Here is a 23,006-nt window from a genome sequence, read left to right on the forward strand (position 1 = left end):
TTAGCCATCTCTTGAATTTGCAGACATTTCCAATTTAAATCATCTGAAACAGCAAAAATAAGTCAATATTACCCACATATGGAGCAGAAATAGAAGAATATTGTCAATGTTTTGAGTTCTCTCCATTGTCTAAGAAACTCCAGATGCCTCTGCCATAAGCAGACAGAGAGAAAGTCTAGCATACAAGACAGTTTGTTTATTTTACTCATTTACAGTCACAGTGGCTTTGTAAACACATTCGGCCAGTTTTGAGTACGCAAAAAGACTGGAGAGCTAGCAAATGGTGAGGAAACATCATCTGAATTTTATAAAAGAAAAATTGGTTACAATCATGAACAACTCATATGGACAATTAAATTTAGTACTGATAAGTGGGTCAGACATTAAAATCAAAAAGCAGTTCTTGAATAGGGCTTTATAAAGTGAGAGACCGGCAGCTACATACCACTGAATCCATGAACAAAATATAAAATTTCACAACTTGACTGGAATATGCTAAAATCACTCAAAGTTCTTATTTTACTGTTTCATTTACCACTTGTTTTTAGTCCAATTTATAACTAAAGCAATCATCTAAAACTGGGTCTGGGATATAATCATTCATATAACATAACTCAAAAGCTTTAGCAATCCACCACATTGTTTTCTATAATTCTTCACATCTCTATGCATGACACTTTTGCGTTGCCTCTGTATATGGTACATTACTATAGTCTGGTTGTCACACACTCAAAAAGTGGCTGAACATTACTTTCTGAACAACTTTAGTACTCTTGTCTATCAAACAATTGTTCACTTTGAATTGATTCTATAAAACTAAGTAAATAACATTAATGTGAACATTAAAAGACAGATACCATGTGTCAGCCATCGAGTTCCCCAAGTTTACTTTCAGTGAAAATAATGACAGATAAAATCCAGAGACTTTAAGTATTAAATATTTAAAGCCAATCATTATATATTAAAACTTTACTGCAATGTAAAGATGTTGATGATTAAAGCATTACAACTGTTAAAAATAACATGATTTAAAATTCTCATTTTAGAAGCCTCATGTATATAGTTGCTGTCCAAAAAAAAAAAAACGTAACATTACAAGAGGAGGAAAAAAACCCTTCTTAAATTTCAACGTAAATGTAAAAAAAAGTCAATGTAAAAAAATATTTTATTGCAAGTAATTTTTTAGCATTTCTCTTTATCCATTCATCATGAACTTTTCACAGTGTGAAGGACATCAGTGTTCATATGAGGTTATAAACAAAAAATCAACAAACTATATTTTCCCCAAATGGGGGTGGGAAAAATCACACACAAGTTTTTTTTTTTTTTTCTTAATCAAATTGACCTTCAGATCAAATACATATATAGTGATTGTCTTATAAAGCATACATTTTGGTTTTATGGCTAAATCTTGTCAGCAGGTCTGTCCAGGTGCAGCATTCCCATACCTGGTGAATTCCTCCTGAAGCTGACCAGGATCAGGTGGAAAGAACTTCACTGACAGTCGAAAGAGTGTATTCATTGGTCCTGCAGAGCACACACACACACTCATTTTTAGATCCTCCCAAAATTCCACAAAAAAAGACACAAATCTGTCTGAGCACTTACGTCGCACTTGTTTCACAATAAGCTTGGTGGGCTCCAGCCAAACCTACAACAAAAATCAGAAAGCAAATCATTATTAGCAACAATATAAGCATTGGGAGGGAGAGAGGGGGAGGGAGAGAGGGAGAGAGAGAGAGAGAGAGAGAGAGAGAGAGAGAGAGAGAGAGAGAGAGAGAGAGAATATCCCAATTGCACTCCTTTGAGTAGGCCTTGTCTTCCTCCTAAGTGCACATCTGGGACTGATTGTGGCAGGAATGCACCTTTCTTCACTACACCTTCCCTCCACATACCTCTGCCCTCCTCTGGACACCAGATTCACCTGATTCACACTTCTCCCAAACAGGAAATGACTAACACCAAACAGGCTGAATTTTAGATTAGCTAAATAGCATAGTTTCATTTGTTTCCCAGAAAAGATAATACATTCATACAAATGTTATTTTTAAATAAATAACTACTTTCATATAAAAATTTGAGCACTTTTCTTAAGATGAGAACCTAAAATTCAAGTGCCATTTCAGGCTTGATTTGTTATAGAATTGAATCAGACTTTCTATTTGATATTCAATCTAGTATCTGTGCTCATATATACCAAAACCAACAACTGGCATAGGACTTGAACAATTTCTGCTAAGCATTTTCACTTTCGATCTCAAATAATATAATGCGACTTGCTTTATCCTAAAGGAAATTGTGTGATTTTACATGTTTTACTCTGGGTCAGCTTTTGTGGTATGACACATTACTGTCAATAAACCGATATAGTGTAATATATGTAATACCAACCAAATGAACTAATGAGTACTAAATGACTTACTAAACAACTACATTAGTCTTGTAGTTGTCAAAAGAGAGACACCAAGAACGCCTTTCCACTACCCTTTTGTCTCACCTCATATCCTTCTATGTTACATTACAGAATTATACCTGTATCTATTGACTTGTCCCAAAGTATTTTGCAAAATCCATGTAAAGAAAGCAGTTTCAGATGCTTACTTGACTTGGCAGACAAACGCAGACAGACGCAAGCAATTTGGGCTTTATTACAAAAAGGGCAAAGCGGAAAGGAGAAATACAAGCAGAGACCAATCCAGATATTCTGGAGCCCAGAATGACAAAATCCAGAGGCAAAAGAGAGAGAAACATGGCGAGAATTCTGTACACATGAAAACAAAATAGGGATGGGAAAAAAAAAACAAAACAAAAAAAACCCCTCAGCCGAAGGCAATGTGGCCGATCTTCGCACCATTACAGCCCTAAAACGCTGTTTAACCGTAGAAGCGCTATGCTGCCTAGTTGTTCTTACACAAGCGCCGAGAGCTGCTTGGAGCAGCAGCTCACAGTGGCTCTAGACGCTTGTGTAAGAACTAGGTGGAACACTGCTTCTACTCTTAAATGTTTTAGCCTGCTCTTGTATTTATAAACATTTATTTCCCATGTTCTCTTTAAATGTACAATTGTGTTTAAAAATTCAGTTTAGGCCAAATTATTTGTATTCTCTCTATAGTTTTTAGTAGTAATTTTAGAATACTTTTGTGTAAAGTATGCAGATTTCAATTCTAATTGTGCCCCCTGCCTGTCCCCACAACAGAGGAAGAACCAGGGGCCACACGTTTCTATGATTAGACTCATAGGTGGTGCTTGGAGGTTTTGGTTTGATAATGGGTGGTACTTGGTCTAAAAAGACTGAGAACCACTGGACTAGAGCTGGACTACACATTTTTACATTGTATTATTAATTAATATTAATACAAGTACAATAAAATTGTCATTTTCCAGTGGAGTCAATTATGAATGTAACCCTGCTTAGATCACAAATATCTTTACAGAACCTGATGTTTTTTTTAAAGCTTCTCCATATCTGTGTAATACCTCCAGCCCAACCAGCTCCTTTAGTCATCCCTGCTCTGTGTAGGTCAGTGTTATATATGCATTTAAAAAACTCAGGGAGCAAGTTTTCCAGTGCCAGGCAGCTTTTTTAAGCAACAAAGACCAGAAAACCCCCAAAGAGAGGCAGAGAACGCACCATTGTACAGCTGACAGTCTTTCACACACTGCGCTGCAGAGATTTTAGAGACTTTTCACAGTCGGGGCTTTGCGCATACTGGAGCTTTGTTCAGAGAGGTGGCCACTTACCCAGTTCATCTGCAGGTTCTGATACTCCAGACCAAAATAATCGCTCTCCACAAGATTGATCCTTTGAAATACTTCAGAGAGGAGGGCCTGCCCATCCGCCTTGGACTATTGAGGGAAAGAATGAGAGAGGGAGTTAGAGAGAGAGGGACAAACACTGAAAGAAGGCAAGAGGGGGTGAAACAATAATATGAATGATGCCAGGACATGACAGGGTGAAAGCCTCCAGTGAAGGTTGGACAGTATGTGTGGGGTTACGAGTGGTAACAATGTTTGTGGAGGCTTTTTGAACAGCTCACTGCAGTGTGGTCTGGCTGGAAGGTGTACTGCAACAAGCACAAGACCACAAATTAAACCCCCTACCCACCCCCAACCATGGCAGCCCTCCAGGCTCACTGTTTGCAAACAGATAGCTGTGAAAGGCTGAGCGTGTGAAGAGAGGCCTTTTGGAAATGAAACAGTACAATTTTCAAGAAAGAGGGAAAAGTTTTTTTTTTTTTTTGCTTCTGAAACTTTCTGGGTTTAGTTGCTACAGAATGAAGGACTAATTGCTATGTACTAAGAACACGCAGCACTTGGGGTTTTGGTTGCCAGTTGGCGACTTTGAGAAAATTATACAGCACACATCTGTTTGTAATGTAAAGTATTTTTAAAACGTTAAAAGTGGTTCAATTTAAAATGGGCAGGGTAGGTTCTCTTTTAAACAACTTTCAACCCCAGAAGTAACAAATGCCAAGACCTGCTTACTAACTTCAACCCAAACATCAAATTCTCATATAAGAAATGTGAAATACATTTTAAATTCCAGTATAAAGCGCACCGGAATAATAGCTGGAGTCCACATATGTATTCCACAAAGAAAGTTGCGGAACTGTGTAAGAAGCAAATTATTTTTTCAACATGTATTCAAGCTTACTTTGCAATAAGCAGAATGGAGTTTCCCAGTGCCAGAGAATCTGTATGGACTGCAATGATATACTGGAGTGTCAGTTCCTGCCCGGCGAGAGAAAGTTGACAGATCAAATTCTGGCTCGAAGCCAAACATCTCAGAGATGTGCCATATGCCATCCACAGCATTAGAGGGGTGGGTCCTAACTCTAAAGTTCAAACGGTCTTATATATGAATAGCCTATCAAATAACTGAGCTGCTTTTTCAATACAGTGATGTAGTAAATGATTACTATAATAATATATCAGTAATAAATAATAATAATTTATTACTGATATATTAAGTTCATAAATTAAATAGACCAACACTAATCATTTTATGTTGATCATAATTAAAAGCAAGCTATGCATAAGCTGCCTTGGCTTTATTGAGTGACTATGTGTTTACAAACTCGCTATATTTTAAAGAACAATTGCTGTTACCAAACCTAGCTATTTACTTGCCTGAGACACATTTTTAAAACCAAAATTTTTAATTTTGTCTATCTGTCAACACAGGTACACATTTTTAAATGAGTTACTTTGAGATTAAGTGCTTCACTTCAGATGAGAATCAAAACAAGATCATGCACAACCTACTCAAAAACTCTACAAGCCCACAGGGAGAAGTGTATATGTGTGTGTGTGTATTTCAGGATACATTTGTTACAGGACAGGACAAGATTCATTTTGTTTGTTGTTTGGTTTTTGCTTTCAATACTGAATCCAGTCCAGGATCACGGTGCTCCAGATATCTAGATTAATAATGTTTTTATGTCATGAAATATTATTGCTATTACAATTATTTAATTGTATATATTTTATTACTTTATCTCTTCAATACTAAAAGTACTACTATATATTTGATCAACATCAAAGGCAAAATTCTGATATCATGAAACCCATCATGGGGCGGCACGGTGGCGCAGCAGGTAGTGTCGCAGTCACACAGCTCCAGGGGCCTGGAGGTTGTGGGTTCGATTCCCGTTCCAGGTGACTGCCTGTGAGGAGTTGCTGTGTTCTCCCCGTGTGTGTGTGTGTGTGTGTGCATTGCCTTGTGAAAGACTGGCGCCCCCTCCAAGGTGTATTCCCGCCTTGCGCCCAATGGTAGGCTCTGGACCCACCGCGACCCTGAACTGGATAAGAGCTTACAGATAATTAATGAATGATACCCATCATGAACCCTAGATTTTCATAGCTTTAACTGACAATGTGCATGCAACTCAATGTACAAATGTATAATTAGCAGGTAATTGCTTTGGAAATTATTCCCTTCTGCCTGTGCCAAGCCTAGTATCAGCCTGTGCCATTGCTGGCTCTTAGCAGGCAAACACCTTTACAACAGCAGGACTCATGACATGGCCCACAGTGTGACAATAAGGCCAGGGAACACAACTGATGCATTTAAATGGCTCTAATACACATGCTTGCCAACAAATTCCAGGAACTTTTAATTAACTGTATTAAGCACTAAATGGATTAAGTGTATTTTTTCCAGCTTTTCTATGCTTCACCGAAAGCCTGGAAACTATTGTAATTAAGAGTCTAAGTAGTATAAGAATTCAGGCAACCTTCAGCTACACACCAGATATTTTGGATTCTAGTATAGAAGAAAATATAAAAATGTACCATAACTAAAATATACGTATATATTTTTTTCACAGATATTACAAAATAAACCGGAACTGTCCTTTAAAACAAAAATCTGGTCCTCAGTCACTTTATTAAATAGTGAACTCAGAACACACTGGCAGTCCTGCCAGTTTCAGGCGAGTGGGTTACTGGGTCAACCAATCAAGTCTGATCCAGTGACGTGGATTACCGTGGAGCAGATGTTCCACCGGCCCAGAAATCCTCAGACAGAATAAACATGTAGTGCACTTCTAGAGAAGCATAGCAGTTCTCCTTATTCCATGTCTGAGCTTGTCTGTAGTATTCTCTCAAGAGTGAAGAGAAGCCCTGTGTAAATTCAAGTAGAGAATGTGATTTGTCTTTGTTTTTAAAGTAGCGTGCTTTTCTCCAGTATTATCCCACACCAACTCATCTGCAGCATGGTAAATAAATGTTATAGATATGCATGTCAGGGATGGGGGAGTAAATAAATATAAAACCAGCAAAAATATAAAGTCATGAACGCAATGATTGAAATCTACGATTTACAACCAAGCCTGAAATATTTCTCTAAACTCAGTAAGACCAACCACTCATGTTGGGTTTGATAGGGTTTGGACACCAATTTGTCAGGCCTGGGTCAGTTTCAGAAAAAATGTCCTTAGCTCTGGTCATTTTCCGGCTCTAACAGTGGGTGACATTGAGTTTGGTTAGAACAGAAACCTCTTGGACTGCATTGTCTTGTGGGAAAAGGCTCCCATTCATGACAATGCCATAAACTGTCTACTCTTCACCCATGGTGCACTATATTCGCATAAACGTTCTTCTCAGGCATTACGTTAAGCATTCTTTCAGGGTTATTTTTTTTTAATACAGTGTAGTAAAAGTGATCTGATGGGAGAATTCCACTCTGCTAGAGGAAAGGCCATGTTGCGGCATGTCTTAGCTGTCTGACTGGTGTACTACCTTCTTCACCCACACAATGGTGGGGGGGGGGCTGAAACCTCTAGTAACAGCTGGTAGCACTCAGACTACAAATGCTCCCAGCCACACCTTGTAAATGCTGAATGATAAGAGGGATTGTTAGTGAATAATTAACTTCTTAGGTGCAAGTGTAGAATGGAAGGGGGGGGGATTACAGTTTTAAATGCACCTTAACGAGATAAAACTCAAAACGCAACAGCCTTTCAGAAATAAGAAATGGCATTTAAAACATATCTTACAAATATATTTATATTCCCCTACAGTTTACTCTGTTAAATTACATTTTAATTGAGCCAATCTGAGTGAGTGAAATATAGTGGCAGAAATGGAGCTTGCATGGTTATTATCTAAATGCTGACTTCACTTGGCTCTTTAACCTCTCCTGCTCAACTGAGGTAATTGATTTCAGATTTGCACTCTCTCCCACTTTACACAACCTGAGTATGTCCAGCTACATCAAACAGGCTATCAATACAATAACTAGTCTGCACTACCATGTCAAGTTAATCAGGACAATAGCTTATGATAATGTCATAGGGGCAAATCAACACCAGGGTTGTCTCAGGAGATGGAAAAATAAACAAAAAGACAAATGTTCCCTAATATTTTCATTCCAAACCTTATCATAAGCAACAACAATTTTAATAAATATTATGAGCTCATGTCAATGTCTTTCATATTATATGTATTATTTTTCCATGCCTATATTTTAAGACTGTGCAAGTATTAAATTTAGTCTTAATATTTGGTGTCAGATGTCCCCCACATGTGATCAACTAATGTGCAAACAGATCTAGTGATACTGTCAAATCACTCACACGAAATTTGGAATTATATGGATTATATGAATATAGATCACAACAATAAAACACACTGATCAGCCAAAACATTAAAAAAGGCCTCTGTTTCTACACTCTCAATTTTATCAGCTCCACTTCCAAAGGATGTGCACTTTGTTGATCTGCAATTACAGACTATAGTTCAGCTGTTGCTGTGTATACTTTTTTTTAGCACCCTTGAGTCACTGCTGGACTGAGAAAAGTGCATTAACCTAAAATATCCAGCCAGGATGCCATGACCAGCATCCTATAAAACTGAAGGTTTAGAGGAATAATAACCAAAAGTGTCGCAACAGAACCTCCCTACATATCTCTTACATCTATTACATGAACCTACAAGGCAAGTGTGTTTAATACAGTTGACAGTGAGTGCGAACAGATTTAGAAACTCCATCAGCACTGCTGTGTCTGATCCACTCATATTTGCAAAACACGCATTGACATAAGTGTCACCAAAATAATACCTTCTCTTTGGTGGTCCTGTTGGGGTCCTTACCATTAACGAACAGTAACCAAGTAAATAGAGTGATCTGCATTTATAAAACAATAATTAAAAAAAATAATAAGAGTAACCGTACAAAAAGTGGCGCTAATAAAAAGCACAATGAATGTAGAAACAAGGAGGTCGTTTTAATATCATGCCTGATTAGTGTATTTGAATTTAAATATTTTTTGATCTATATAATCTATTAAGCCATGATGGCAGATATTTATACCTCACACCAAAAATATACAAACTGAAAGAAAATTATTATATTCCCATTCATGAGGCCTCTGAATTTGTATCTAATGGCCAAAAGAAAAGCAGTTGCACACAAATTCCATACAAGTGCCCAGCTAATCTAGAAACCAGAGCGGTCTTAATCAGATTACTCTTTAAAAATAAATTGTATGTACTGTTTTTCTCTGACAAAAAAAAAAAATGCAAACACACAAGGCAGTTTGGTTAGTGCTAAGTAACGAGTAAGTTAGTGACACATATAGTGACAAAAGGGCCCTAGGGTGGACAGATGCACTAAGAATTTGTCAGCAGATAAAATGGAGGCTAATAGGGATCAGGGAGAAAAGCTTAAGTGTACCTGGACTTTACTAAACAGACGGAGGGCAGTATTACTGCTCTAACTGGACTACATGATTAAAGCTACTGACCCAGAGCTGGCATTCAGCATGAACATCAGGGAATATAACACTTCTCCCAAAGGGAGTAGAAAGGACCTCTGATTTAAATATATTAAAATTTGCTACAGATAACAGCAGCTTCCTAAAAATCATTGTGAATGGAAAGGTCTTGATGGGCAAGCAAACGGCTGTAAAATCAGATTTTTTGCATAAAGGCCTTTTTAACGCCTTACAACGATGCTATTTTTGTAGTTTGACTAAATCATCAAAACAAGGTACATACAGTAGTCACCAAACCAGTAAGATCAAGAACATTAGCAATGTAGGAAGCCTGCAAAATACACTGGAGAACCAATGAGAAATTTATTGGCAAGTCAATGAGCTGTGAAATAACGAAAGGCATTAAAAAAAATACAAGTATGGTTCCACAAGTAGTAAATTAGTAGTATAAGGATAAGGGAGCTACAATTTCAAATGTCTTGGAATAAATAGCCACTGTTGCTCTCACTGGAAACCTGTGATGAAAACTGGCAGCTACGATCACCATAACCTCAAGCTCAGGTTTAAATGATATTTAGATCATTCATATGCTAAAAAGTGTACAAAAAAAAGCTTGTAAAATAACTCATTTGACAGCCCTAATTTTCACGTTTTAAAATAGCCCAGGAATTGTTTTAGATAAAACACAAGCACACACTTTACTAAATATTATAATCGGCTTAAAAACATTCCAACCAGGAGTTCAGCCACCTTCAAACTGACAGGTTTTTAATAGTAGGTATTTAGAACTAAGCTTCATCAAAACTTTCAGACATTGGTTTGGAGGCTCCATTTACACATTAAACGAATCTTCTCTAAACTCATTCCAACCAATGGAGACTAGGCCTCCAGAAGGCCCCCCATATCCGGCTAGCTTTGAGGTCAACGCCAAGAGCAACGGCCAATACAAGCGACCCAGTCAAAAGGCCCAACCTGTTATGTTATGCTTCAACACACACAAATTATATCAGAGTGGGAGATGGCAAAAATTGTGATCAACTTAAAAGGGGGGGGGGCAATCAAGAGCAGCAGGCTCGAGGATTTTCCAACAGCTCTCACCCAACGCTCTCCAAGCACAGTCTCTAATTTGTTCCAGTAATTGTGTCGTATGGCAGAAGCTAAGCTGGCCCAGTGAGTGTGTGTGTGGGTATGAGGGGCATCTGGAGATGGCAGGCGGAGAAGTAATTAAGAGCCAAAATCTGAGTGCGTGTGTTCCATGCTACATTGCTGCTTAAGCTTAATTCACACTTAACACTTATTATGTAAAACATATACAGAATATTAAGAAAATTCTGATGTTACTATACAATCCATCTCATGTCTAAATTTCATACAGCTTCCTGCAGTTTAATTGAAAATTACTGGCTTTAAAGAGTCATTTCAAATCTTTTAACCTTTAGCTTTTATACCACAGTTATCCCATGGCGATTTCCACAAAAATAGACAAACAAAGCACTCATTTAAATCTCAATGCAGATTTATGCTTCTGCGTTGACTTCATGCAGAGCCTACACTGTAGTCTGCGTAAGAGATGCTCTATGCCATTATGAGCGTTTACACTTGTTAAGCTGTTACATCACCAAAACACAAGGGCTGAATCATGAATATCTTTATCCACGCTATGTAGTTCACAGTGAAGTGGTGTAGTATTGTTAGTTTTATTTATCTGTAAAGTGCACTATATAGGGAGCTGAGCACTGATTGAAGCACAGTTTACATACTATGCCAGGAAGGCCACAAATAAAAAGCTGTCTCTTTTCCCTGTGCATGTTCCTGTTCCTTGTCCTTTCCGTCTGTGTGCACTCGACACATAGTTACATTTCTGGGAGGTTCCAGTCAACGTGTGAAACAAAGCATGCAGCAATACACTGAACGATAATTGAAGAACACTTCCGTGTAGAAACTGCATAGTAACAGGTCGACCACATTCTGTAATTCTAAACATACAAAGTGCCCCTGTATGATCAGCTGAGCTAAGAAAAAAGGACACCGAATGTAGAAAGGTAGGTTTTCCTTATCCGGTGATTGTTCAGTGTATATTATAAATATTATTACAGTATATACTCCACCCTTGATTTATTTAATTTTTCCATTTACAATGGAATTTACAAATTTGAGTCCAAATACGTATTCACTGATATTGACAAAATAGGACTCCTAACATCCATGCAGCAACTGGTAGGACACTAAACTTCATATCAGATAAAAAGCACCAAAATGTTCATTTTCCAGCCAAAGGAGAAAAACAAGTTTCACTCTTGTTTCAAACGCGAAAACGTATATATAATAATAAATTACAGGTATTTCTAGTATGAGAAGACAGTTTAACCCAATGGGTCTGAGGTTAGCTGTCAAGGAGCTGTTACTGAGAAAGGGAACAAGATAAAGAATTAAATATTATAAGCAGAAGAAGCTACTGGCCTTCTCTCTTCTCAGAACCTTTCACCAACTAATATGGCCAAGAGCTACCTACAACTACAGGAACAGAAATCTGACTGACATGCATAAGACTGGTATTTTGACATGACACATATAACTGTCAGATGGCCAGAATGCAACTGGCATCCTGACATTGAGGCCAACAGAACACACTGAAAGGATCAGCCTCTCAGATATTCCGGTTGGATTATCTATTTATATACTTTATCTAAATATCTGTACGAACAAAATGATTATTCCTTTAACAGAAGCATTTCGACTGAACTCCATTTGCAAGGATATGATCAAGCACCACTGTTTCTACTGTTTTGTTTCTGACAAACCTTCCATGGGATATGCACAAGTGGGCAGCCCGTAGGTCACAAATGCGTACTGTGGAACTGTGTTAAAAAGCTTTGATCTAAAAATCAGGACCAACAGGCTGGATCGCAGGTCAATGTGAACAGCAAAAAAAAAAAAAGGGGGGGGGGGGGGTGCTCTGAACCAGGCAGTGATGTGTGAAACCATCCCCCTCTCTTCTCACGCTGTCCTGCTCACCACAGTCCTGGGTCTGACACTTCAGAATCAACAAGGCCTTCAAATCATTCAGCATACAAGGAATGTAAAAAGTAAACAAATCTGCTCATTCCCCGGTCAGTCACCCCCACACCCAGAAAATAATTCCCTGACACTGAGGCAATCACACAGAGTCCTGGCCTGCTGAGACAGCCCTTCACTTCCAGGCTTTGAAGTCTAGTGGGCAGTCCGTGAAATTCAATGACCTCCAATGCAGGCTTTTCCTTAAAACACACACTATCACAAAGACCAAAACACAACTGTCCATCCTCCCTCAATCGCACCTCCCGTGTGAGTCGCAAACCAGCACCACACCCCTTCAGAAGCATCCAAGCCCACCACTGTGCCTCTCAGTGCCCCCAGACAGTCACTCCTCTATTTATGCTCTTGTTTACTTCAGCTGGTCAGGCAGGTCTTTTCCTGCTCTCACCAGCCACCCCAGACTTGTCCTAACCACTAGTCTGTCTCTCTTTCTTTCACTCTGTCTTTTTTTCCTCTCTGTTTGTCTCTCTCTCTCCTGAGGGGCAGTGTGTTACTGTGCTGTTGTTATGAACTTCTTGATAAAAGGAGCCACTGTTCCTGCCCTGCTGCCCCACAAGGGATGGCTTTCTGTTTCTGAGAGGTGTAGGAGGGGCCTGGAACTACACACCCCCCTCCCTCCAAAACCACCAAAACAACAGCATGCACATACGTGCACACAGACACACACCTGGGCCAAAGAGCATTAAAAAAAAAAACAATCTATCTTCATTAGTCCTGCTGTAATTTTGGCATGACGACAATATTCTAATAAGAATGCCCTAGTTAAAATGTTTTGTCCATTTACATATCATTGTTGTCAAAAAAAAAAACAAAAAACAAAAAAAAAAAACAAACACCCAACATCTCTCCCAAAGCAGTAATATTACAGGAGGAAAAAAAGGACAAAAAACCCTTAACTTGCAGTGGAAGTGAATGTAAAAAGATTTTATTCCAACTCATTTGGGGGCATTTCTAATGGTTCTTTCATCATGAAACGTGAAGGACAGCTGCTGTGTTTAAATGATGTAGTAAACTACAAACCGACAAAAATCTAGATGTCCGTTTTTAATTGGACAGCAACAATATGCAAGAAAGAAAGATACATAAACGTATTTTGTCTATATAAATAATCTGTGTACATAGACTGTCCAATAAATTGTGTTTTTTAAAACAGTTTTAAATAATGTAACCAAATTTAAATGGAGATTATGCTTCACAAACCCCCAACACTCTACAGCCTCAAGAAAATTACATAGTTATAGGTCTAACAACAGCACATCACACAATGTGACTGTCTACTTACTGTATTAGAATATAGCTTAACTATCACAGAATTAAACCAGATTCATTAATACAGAATTCCAACAAATTACATATATGTCATGTCTCATCATTAAAAGAATAATCTGTGATCCTATTGTTCAAGCATTTTAACCAAATACATTTTATGTTCATTGTACACACACACACACACACACACACACACACTTGATATGAAGAATTATCCTCAACAAGAAAGACAAACAGCTTCTATCCACAGGCCATCGTGTTGTGAATGGCTCTCTCACACACCACATCTTGAAAACAGCTGGACAGGTTGAACCAAGACTGACAATTTACTGAATCATCTCTCTTTCCATCTAATTGTGTATGCTGCTGTCAGTCCTACTGTTGGTCAAGTAATTCACACTGCACTTTAACAGGTAACTACACAATATTGCACTTAAAGCTGTAGAACGTGAGTAGTGTGTTAGCCTGAAATAACAGCATGGCTATTATGTGGTGCAGATGAATGCTGTAGTCTGTCCCAGCCATAGAGTTATTTCACAATAAACACAGTAACAAGAGTTTTACTGCTTTTTTTAACAACGGTTTGGGGAACAGATGAAGTAAGATATAAATAAACTGGTGTGATGGAAGTGTTAAATGTGTTTTAAAATTGGCACTTCCTTTCATTAAATCTCCTACATCAGAGCAACAAACTCCTCACATTCACTGCACAGTCTGCTATCTATCCATATTCAATCATGAGCTGAATGACTCAATTTTAAACATTTAGGGTTTGATTGTAAAACCCATAGTTCTATTTTACATGTAAATGTTAGTGCACTCTGTAGGGAATTGAAAGTGATTTGAAACACACCTTAAAATGTGCAGCTAAAAGCTATTCAGGGACGCTAAAGAAACTTTAAAATATAAATAAATATATATAAAATAATAAAATTACAGATACGCGGCACGGTGGCGCAGCAGGTTGTGTCGCAGTCACACAGCTCCAGGGGCCTGGAGGTTGTGGGTTCGATTCCCGCTCCGGGTGACTGTCTGTGAGGAGTTGGTGTGTTCTCCCCGTGTCCGCGTGGGTTTCCTCCGGGTGCTCCGGTTTCCTCCCACAGTCCAAAAACACACGTTGCAGGTGGATTGGCGACTTCAAAGTGTCTGTATGTGTGTGTGTCTGTGTTGCCCTGTGAAGGACTGGTGTCCCCTCCAGGGTGTATTCCCGCCTTGCGCCCGATGATTCCAGGTAGGCTCTGGACCCCCCGCGACCCTAAAAATTGGATAAGCGGTTACAGATAATGGATGGATGGATAATTACAGATACTGCATCTTTGTGTTCTTTCTCCACTGGTATATGTTTTTCTTACTGTTTTTTTTTTCTTAGCCTGGCTTGTTTTAGTTCCTTAGTTTGCAGTTTCCTGTTTCCATCTGCTCTTTCAGACCAAGGATAATAATCGATTCTATTTTTTTTTCAGTTAAAACTACACTGATTAACGTTTTTAGTTTTTGTGTTGAATATACATTTTTGTGCCAGTCACTGCTCTCACTCTCCATTTATTATAGGAAAGTAGCACAACTTTCTTTTTATATCACTGAAAACAATTATATTTGGTACACGATTTGTATCTGTATTAGTATCTGTGTATAGTCTAAAAGTAAATGAATTACAAATAATTAGTATGAAACATGAGCTGAATGTCATTTACTGGACAAATGTCTTGAGGAGGAGAGCTGTAGCATGAAGAGTGTTGTTACTGACTGCTTTCAGTGGATAGTGGTTTTGAAAAATACAAAAACAATATTGCTTCTCAACCAATTACTGAGGCCTGAATCAACCATTATATAAATTTCTTAGTCAACAGAACATTACTCAAGTAATTTCTTTGTACAGTGTAACTGTCTGTTTTGCTGTGCACATGGCAGTGGGTGCTGAATCACTTCAATCTTGAATCATTACCCCTTTTATGTTCTGTGGCCAGATTTGTGTCATTCATCATTTAGAATACCCTTCGCTTTTGATGACATAGTTTCAAAATGACATAAATGCATTTACATATTGTTTCTGCAACAAAGCAAAAGAAATATATAACGGCTTACAGACAGCAGGCACTGCAATGGTCAGGCCTCAAAAACACAGGGCGGCTCTTTGAACGCTTGCGCCAAATGAAACATCCAACACTGCAATTTGTATCTATTTTTGCTTACATATTCAGTGAGAACAAGTACCAGATTTAATTACAAGCCCATAAAATTTAGGCAGCTCAGATCCAAGTTCATCTCTCACTGTTCATATTATCTCTGTTTTGAAACCTGCATGCCCAAAGACAAAATGCTGTTTGGTTAATCAAAGCCAGACTCAGAAAAACAATTTTTTTGGAGTGAAACTCACACCCTGACAGTTGTTTCATAGAGAGTCACATAAAAATTCCTGTCCAAACAAGGAGGGTATTCATAGTGTTGGTGATGTGTATTTATATCCCATTGCATGGTGTCATTGGGGAGATAAAGGGAATCCTACCCACTTCTCTTCTTTTTTCTTCTCTCCCCCTCTCCACTCGTAAACAGACCCTCATTAAATTGCTTTTGGCAATCGTCCTTCTCTGAGCACAACACTTTAGCCCAGTTACCACATTGGTTCAGATTCTCACTTAATCTCAACGCTCACACATCCCTATATTAAACAAACATGTGTTTGTGTACACATATTTTATGCCATCCAAACATAAGATCAAATACATTTTCCACTTAATTATTTCATTCTATATAGGAGGCTTGCTTTTAGTCCTTCTGAACTTTAGAAGTTTGGAAAAATGCAATATCTGCAGATTTTTAGATGTTAGATGTTTCATGTTGGGGACATGACCACAGTACTAAGAATAGCAAAACTTGATTTAAAATGTACACCCTTACCCAACTTTAATGTAAAACTACTGAAAGGGGGCACTAGTGTTGCACCATATACAGATTCTAGAAAAGTAAAAACAATACCCCATGAGTACTGGTACTTTAAATGAAAATAAAATAACAGCAATATTTCCAACGAGTGCCACAGGGGAGCAATGCGTGCCTGTAACACTTTGCCTCCACTCCCTCCCTTAAGGATTTTGCTGCTAGTTTTAGCGACTTTTCAGACGTTGTAGCGAATCATTAAAAAAAAAAAAAAAAAAAAAAAAAGTGACTAGCATCAGCGACCTTCTGTACAAAACTTAGCTACTTTTTATAAAAGAGAATCACAACTCATTAGAACACCAGGACTGACTGTGAGCAGGAGATACGGCTCTCTGTGTTCATTCCGTTTCCAGAGACGGAGCTGCGGTGACACTGCTCCCTTGACGCAGATTCTCTGCACCAAACGCAGAACTGCAAGACACAGCTCTTTCTACATGGCTCCTCTTCTCCCAGACACGAAGCAGCACACTCTGTCTGCACAGCAGCTCACACAGATCCAAATGTGAATGTGCAAAAAGTGCTGCCAAAGACATGTTTGCTTCCTTTTATGTTGAATTTATTCTTTTTTCTGAACTGAGATTACATAATTGATTGAGGCATTCAGCTCTATTCAAACAGTAAAATGTAATGTAATGAGCAATTATTTGTTATTGTACAACATACAGCAAAATGTATCTTCCGCATTTAACCCATGTGTGGCAGAGAACACACACGCACACACATGCAGTAGGGGCTGTGAACACACACCCAGAACATCAGGCATCCATCCCCAGTTCCCAGGGAGCTTTTGGGGGTTCAGTGTCTTGCTCAAGGGCGCTTCAGCCATGGATGTTCCTGCTGAGCCTGGGGATTGAATAGGCAACCTTCTGGAACACGGTACTCTAAATATTAGGCTAAGGCTGCCCCCTTTATTTATTATTATTATTATTATTATTTTAAGTTTGACATGGCCGGAGGCGCGACTGGACCCAGAAATGGTGAAACGTCACGTGTGGCATCACAGTTAATCAGATTCCATTGATTTTATCTACCACTCTCAGCAGAAAGAAGGTTACTTTTCCTGATGTTTTAGGGTTTAGATATGGTATCGTTTCAGTATCGGTATTAAGATATTTAGGCAGGGATCACATCAAAAGTCAATTTTTGCATCATGACAAGCCTAAAGAGGACATGACATTAGTGCTGGGTGATAGAACGATATTGATTTATTTCATGATAAATTTTTGCTTGGTACGATAAGTTTTGGGAAATAGAGCCTAATAAACCTTCATTTCTATTCCGGGTTAGCACTCAAGCTATTACGGTAAATGAACATAGGAAACGGCATACGTGAGAACATCAAGAACAAGACTATAATAGGTTTAATTCAAGTGCTTGTGTGTGTGTGTAGCCTCCTGTTCCCTCTGTGTTTGGGGTTTATTTTCTCCACTCACAAATTTTTTTATTGGATCCAACGCCGTAGATCAGGCTGCTTCTCTTAAATAAACACTCCCAAGGCAGAACCTTTTCCCCTTGGGTATTCTCCGAACCCACTGCAACCCTGAACTGGATAAACGGTTACAGACAATGAATGAATGAGTTCTAATGGGTTAAGTGCAATGTGTTTACAATTCAGCACTTGGGAGTGTTTATTTATTAATATATTATTTTAAACTCTTAATCTGTCTTTTTATTCTTTCTGACACAACAGTTGGTCGTAATGCCCTAAGAAAGATTTCATGACACAAGATAGATGACATAGATATCATTACTTTTTTGTGGTAAGATTCAGTGAAATTGATATGTCCTTTGTCATAGTCTGAAAAAAAAATGTTAATAGTGTGAAATATAGAGATCGATCAATAAAGAAAAACTTATTGTGATAATAATTTTGGCCATATCGCCCAGCTCTACATGACATAGATCCCTTTTCCACAATTTAACACAGTTCCCTGAGGTCTTAATTAAACATCTGTGGCATGCTTTGGTCAAAATAACACAATGATCAAACAACACAGCATCATTGCACTCTGTCTAAACAGCCCTGTTCGGAACCGCAGGTATCAGCAATTGTTCTTTTAAATGAGAATAAGCCACAGCTCTGTTCAGCACGAAAGCCAAGGAGAGAGGAGTGCAGAAAAGACTTTGTTTTTCAGTCATTTTGGTTTGGTTCTCTTTAATCTCTGTTCTCATTTTAGCCATATTTACTCAGAAAACTTTTCTATATGCTCATTGTGTTTGTTTTGTTCCATTTAACCATTACAATTTGCTCCAGTGCTATGCTTTTGTGCTCCCACATACACATAGGTCCAGAGTTGCAATTGGAGATACTCAGATTAGGAGGTGGGACAAGCCTATACACTTGACGAAAGAAGCAGAACAGTTACTTAGGCAACCCATAATACACTGACTTATTTAGCGTGTTCGTAGGGAATCCAAATACACTCATTTATGTGAAAATGCACTGAAAAGCTTTTTTTCCCCCCCCATTTTGTCTGCTTTAAGTACTGTTTACCTATTGACACTTATTTACATTTGAATTTCCATTTCCTCATATATGACCTCCTCAGAACAACTCCAGAAATTTTTAATTGATAGTTTATAGAGCCAAACAACTAACATTTAAAATGATGTGACGGATAAAAGTATTAGACAATTATTTGACTATTAATAGAAACTAAAAGGATTGATGTGTTTTGCCCATCATATCAAACAGTCTTGAGGGTGCTGCCTGTTCAGGGAAAAAAAAAAAAAAGTAATAATAATAATAAATTTAAAAAATAATAATAATAATTAAAAAAAAAAAAAAGAGGGTAGAGACCCTCGCACAGTATTTGACAAACCCAAGCTGGAGGTATTCTGAGAGTTACCCTTCAACGGATGCTATTTTTTGCCACTCCCCCTGCAGAGCTACAGCAGCAGATTCCTCTGAGGGTTAGTATTGCGCTCAGTCGCTTTAGGACACACATTCATGACATTCCATGCAAATGCACCCGAGTTCCGCTCAAGTGGCTCGGAACAATAGTCCAAATGATGAAAGTGAGATGTTGTTATGCCAGACAAAAACCCGTTTTATTTTATGTATGTTCCTTTGTATCAGAATTTCATCATAATCTAATTACAAAGATTAAAGTCACTCAGGAACATTTGATTTGAAATGCTCAATTCCAGAGAAATAGAAAAGTTCAGTGTTGGTGAAAAAACAAAACATCTGAAGCAACTTTACAATACTTTGAATACACTGCCCCAGTGTGAGCAAAGTCTTTTCAAAACTTTTCTTTTTTCCCCACTATTGGGCCACTTCCATCATTGCGAATTATGTGTTAAACCACTCCGAAAGACTTATGTGCTACATTCCTACCACTTAATAAAGGAAAGATGTTGAAAAATATGTGGAATTCCTCCTTAAAATGATTAATCCTATGATGCTATGATTTAATCTGGTCTCAGAGCACCTGACAAATGCATGCTAAACATCCTAAATAACAGCAAAGTAATGGATTATAAGCTATTTGTCAAGTAGTGAGAAAAATAAACATGCCTAGAACACAAGGATAAGACTGGGCTTGTGTAAAAGTAACCCTACAGACCCTCTGCTTTATGCTAAAACCAAAGTTCACTTCCAGGCTCAGAGACAGCATATGGCTGACAAGATTAGGAAGAATGGTAGTCTCAGCAGAACCCCCAGCATCACATCTGCTCTCAGCATTATTGTTATGGCTATGTACAGAGGGAGAAATTTAGGTCATGTGTTCATACATGCATTGCTGAACTAACAGTGAATCAACAGATCCCATTTCCACGAAACATACACATACACAAACACTTTCTCATGTGGTGTAAATCATGGTGGCAGGGCTCAGATGACTGACAGATTGGGTGATTGTTCACTATGGAAGACACACTTTGGCGTGTGCACACTTTTCCCTTGAGTGCAGATGGGACAGGAAGCCTGGGCTGTAGCTGCTTCCTCGTCGTTTCCTATTGGCCTTATGAGTGAGGCCTCACACGGGCACGGTCTCCAGCCGTGCTGCAGACACGAGCATGGACTAAAGCTGAATAATTGATTGTTTTATTACTGAAATTGCCATTTTGAAAAAGAATATTTTCATATTTCAACAGCTGAATTTTTAAACTCTGTTACATTATTGAAACTTATTAATGTACTGCAACACATGCAAACTACCAGTCTGGCACACTGCTTCAAACTCCATGACTCAAGATTAAATAAAAGGGTGTGGTGGTGGTTTTTATGGATGGAAAAAAAAAGTTCTGAGCCTAATGCATAAAAGATAACATTTAAATCACATGTACAACATATACTTATCTTAATCCCTAGCCTGAACACAAGCACACCATGTAAGACATGGCTGTCAGCTAGGGGTGAAATGTTAATTCGGCCCAAAATATGATTCAACATCCCATAATGAGAAATAGCATTTTCATGACAAACCAAAGTCACCCTCTTGCACAAATAACACATGACAATAAACATGGGAAGCAGTAAGACTCCTGGAGGGAGTTGCTCATGGGTGCTGATCACTTGTAAACTTTGGTTCTCAAACAATCCAACTGCATTGGAATGTCCATTTTACATGATGCACATGGTCAGAGTTTAGCAACATCACAAGGTCATGAACCATTGCTACACTCCTACTGTCAACAGCAAACAGAGATCAAACGTACCAGAGCCTGACCAAAATGAAGGATGATTTATAAGGAGATAAAACTGTGACTAAGTTTGGGTGGTACAACGGAAATACCGTATACCATCTTTTAAGTATAAGGCCAGGGTTATTCACGTACATTTAAGAGAGCCACAGGTAGGGGGCCCTGTGGGAGCTCACTGAGTGCTGATGTCACAGTCTAAAAACTAACTTAGGGAGGGAAGTGTGTTTTTAAAAAACAGCCCAGTAGCCCACAGTTTAGGTTAAACGAGAGAGAAAGGAATCTGAAAACTCAGAACACACTTCACTTGACTTTGTGCTCAATCCCCTAAATGTGTGTGATTTGAGCCTCATTTCACTGGAAAATAATCTGCTGTGTTGTTCTAAATCAAAAAATGCCTGTTAGATGGCCAGCTATGCTCCAAACAGTTAGAGCGTGTCTTATTTCACCTATTTTTCTGTTTCTTCAGCACCAGTCACTGAAATTTGCTCTCTCAGAAACGGGTTGTTTATCGCTAACACTTGTGCCGGTGTGCACCATCGAGCTGTGCTGAGCTGAAGTGCACAGAGCAAAAACCCTTCACTCAACCCACACTCACAGACAATACATGTTAAACAAACCATCATAAAAAGTAACCTTAAACCCTTGCCCTAAAACAGGTAAATGCTCTCAATTATGAGCATGTCTTTATTTCCTGTTGGAAGTTCTCATTGTTCTCATTTAAGAATGTCATTTTCTGGTAAAATATTTAAAAAGAGACACACTCTGCGGAACCATAAATCAACAACTCGCAATTTGTTTTAGACAATCAATATATCAGTTGGTCTATTACCCATAAACTAGGGATCAGCCAAACAACAGTTTTTTCACCATAAGTTTTAAGCACGTGAACTCACAGCATCAGGTAAAGTACATTACATCCCAAGGCATTCAACAGAAGCTCAATAAAAAGGTTTAAAATATAGGCTAGAAGGACAAAAGTAGCCAAGGGAAGAAATGTGTTTTTTGTTCTTTAAGGTACACCATATCATAGATATATAGCACCCCATTACACCCTCCAACAGGACTCAATCACCATCCTAAATGAAAAAAAAAAAAACAGAAATAAATTTGTCCATAAACACATCCTCCTAAATCAGACCTAGTGAAAACGGCAGACCAGGCAGACTGCGTGGAGCATGGTGCAGATTTGTGCCGTAAATACAATCTGAAGCAGGGCTTGCTCCAGGCTAGCTATGTTTAGACGGCAAGGCAAATTACAAGCCAGCTGGCCAACGAAGCGCTCCGGCAAGGGAGGGAACATGTCAGTGGTTTTTTGGGTCAGCAATGGGCACTGCAATAGTTACAGTGGTGGTTGGTGCATCTAAGGCTGTGTCGTCTGTTGGATGATGTAGCAAAAGTATACTATGTGACACTTATTTCAACAACAATGGTTAAAATATTTAGTCTTATGAAGTTGTGAAATACGTTTGAATAACCTAAAAACTAAAGCAAACATCTGTGAAGTTACAGTAAATCCAACAAAAACTGGTTATTTAAATTGTTAAATAAAGTAGATAATGTTTATTATCAAATCAGCCACTCTTTACTATGCAGTTGTGTGTAATATATATATGTTTTTGTTTTTTTTTTACTTTGATCAGGATTGTTTTTACAGCCATTGGTGATCCCTTTATGGCTGTGACGCAATTCAGATATGCTGGGCAGGAGCAGCAGTGGCCCCATAACAAGGACTGAAATATCCATGCCCCTTCAACGTCGTCCAGCATGAACCTGGATGTGCAAACACACCAGACATCTCTTGGAGAGTGTAGTGCACAGACAATTTTAATTGGATTCAGTATTTGAAAATGTCCACCTTCT

The 23,006-nt window shown here is 38.4% G+C and overlaps 1 protein-coding gene across 3 annotated transcripts in view; it reads right to left on the reverse strand.

Moving 5' to 3' along the window:
- The window catches only part of farp2 (FERM, RhoGEF and pleckstrin domain protein 2), a 63,476-nt gene that overhangs the window by 34,516 nt on the left and 5,954 nt on the right, over nucleotides 1-23,006 (reverse strand). For all 3 annotated transcript variants that reach the window (XM_066665709.1, XM_066665710.1, XM_066665708.1), the window contains exons 3-5: nucleotides 3,742-3,846; nucleotides 1,609-1,651; nucleotides 1,449-1,527 (exon numbers count right to left, since the gene is read on the reverse strand). In XM_066665709.1, the coding sequence (XP_066521806.1) occupies nucleotides 1,449-1,527; nucleotides 1,609-1,651; nucleotides 3,742-3,846 (227 nt within the window). The remainder of the gene's footprint in view (nucleotides 1-1,448; nucleotides 1,528-1,608; nucleotides 1,652-3,741; nucleotides 3,847-23,006) is intronic.

The sequence above is a fragment of the Hoplias malabaricus genome, chromosome 3 (genome assembly GCF_029633855.1).
Source record: "Hoplias malabaricus isolate fHopMal1 chromosome 3, fHopMal1.hap1, whole genome shotgun sequence".
In the NCBI taxonomy this organism is placed as follows: Eukaryota; Metazoa; Chordata; class Actinopteri; order Characiformes; family Erythrinidae; genus Hoplias; species Hoplias malabaricus.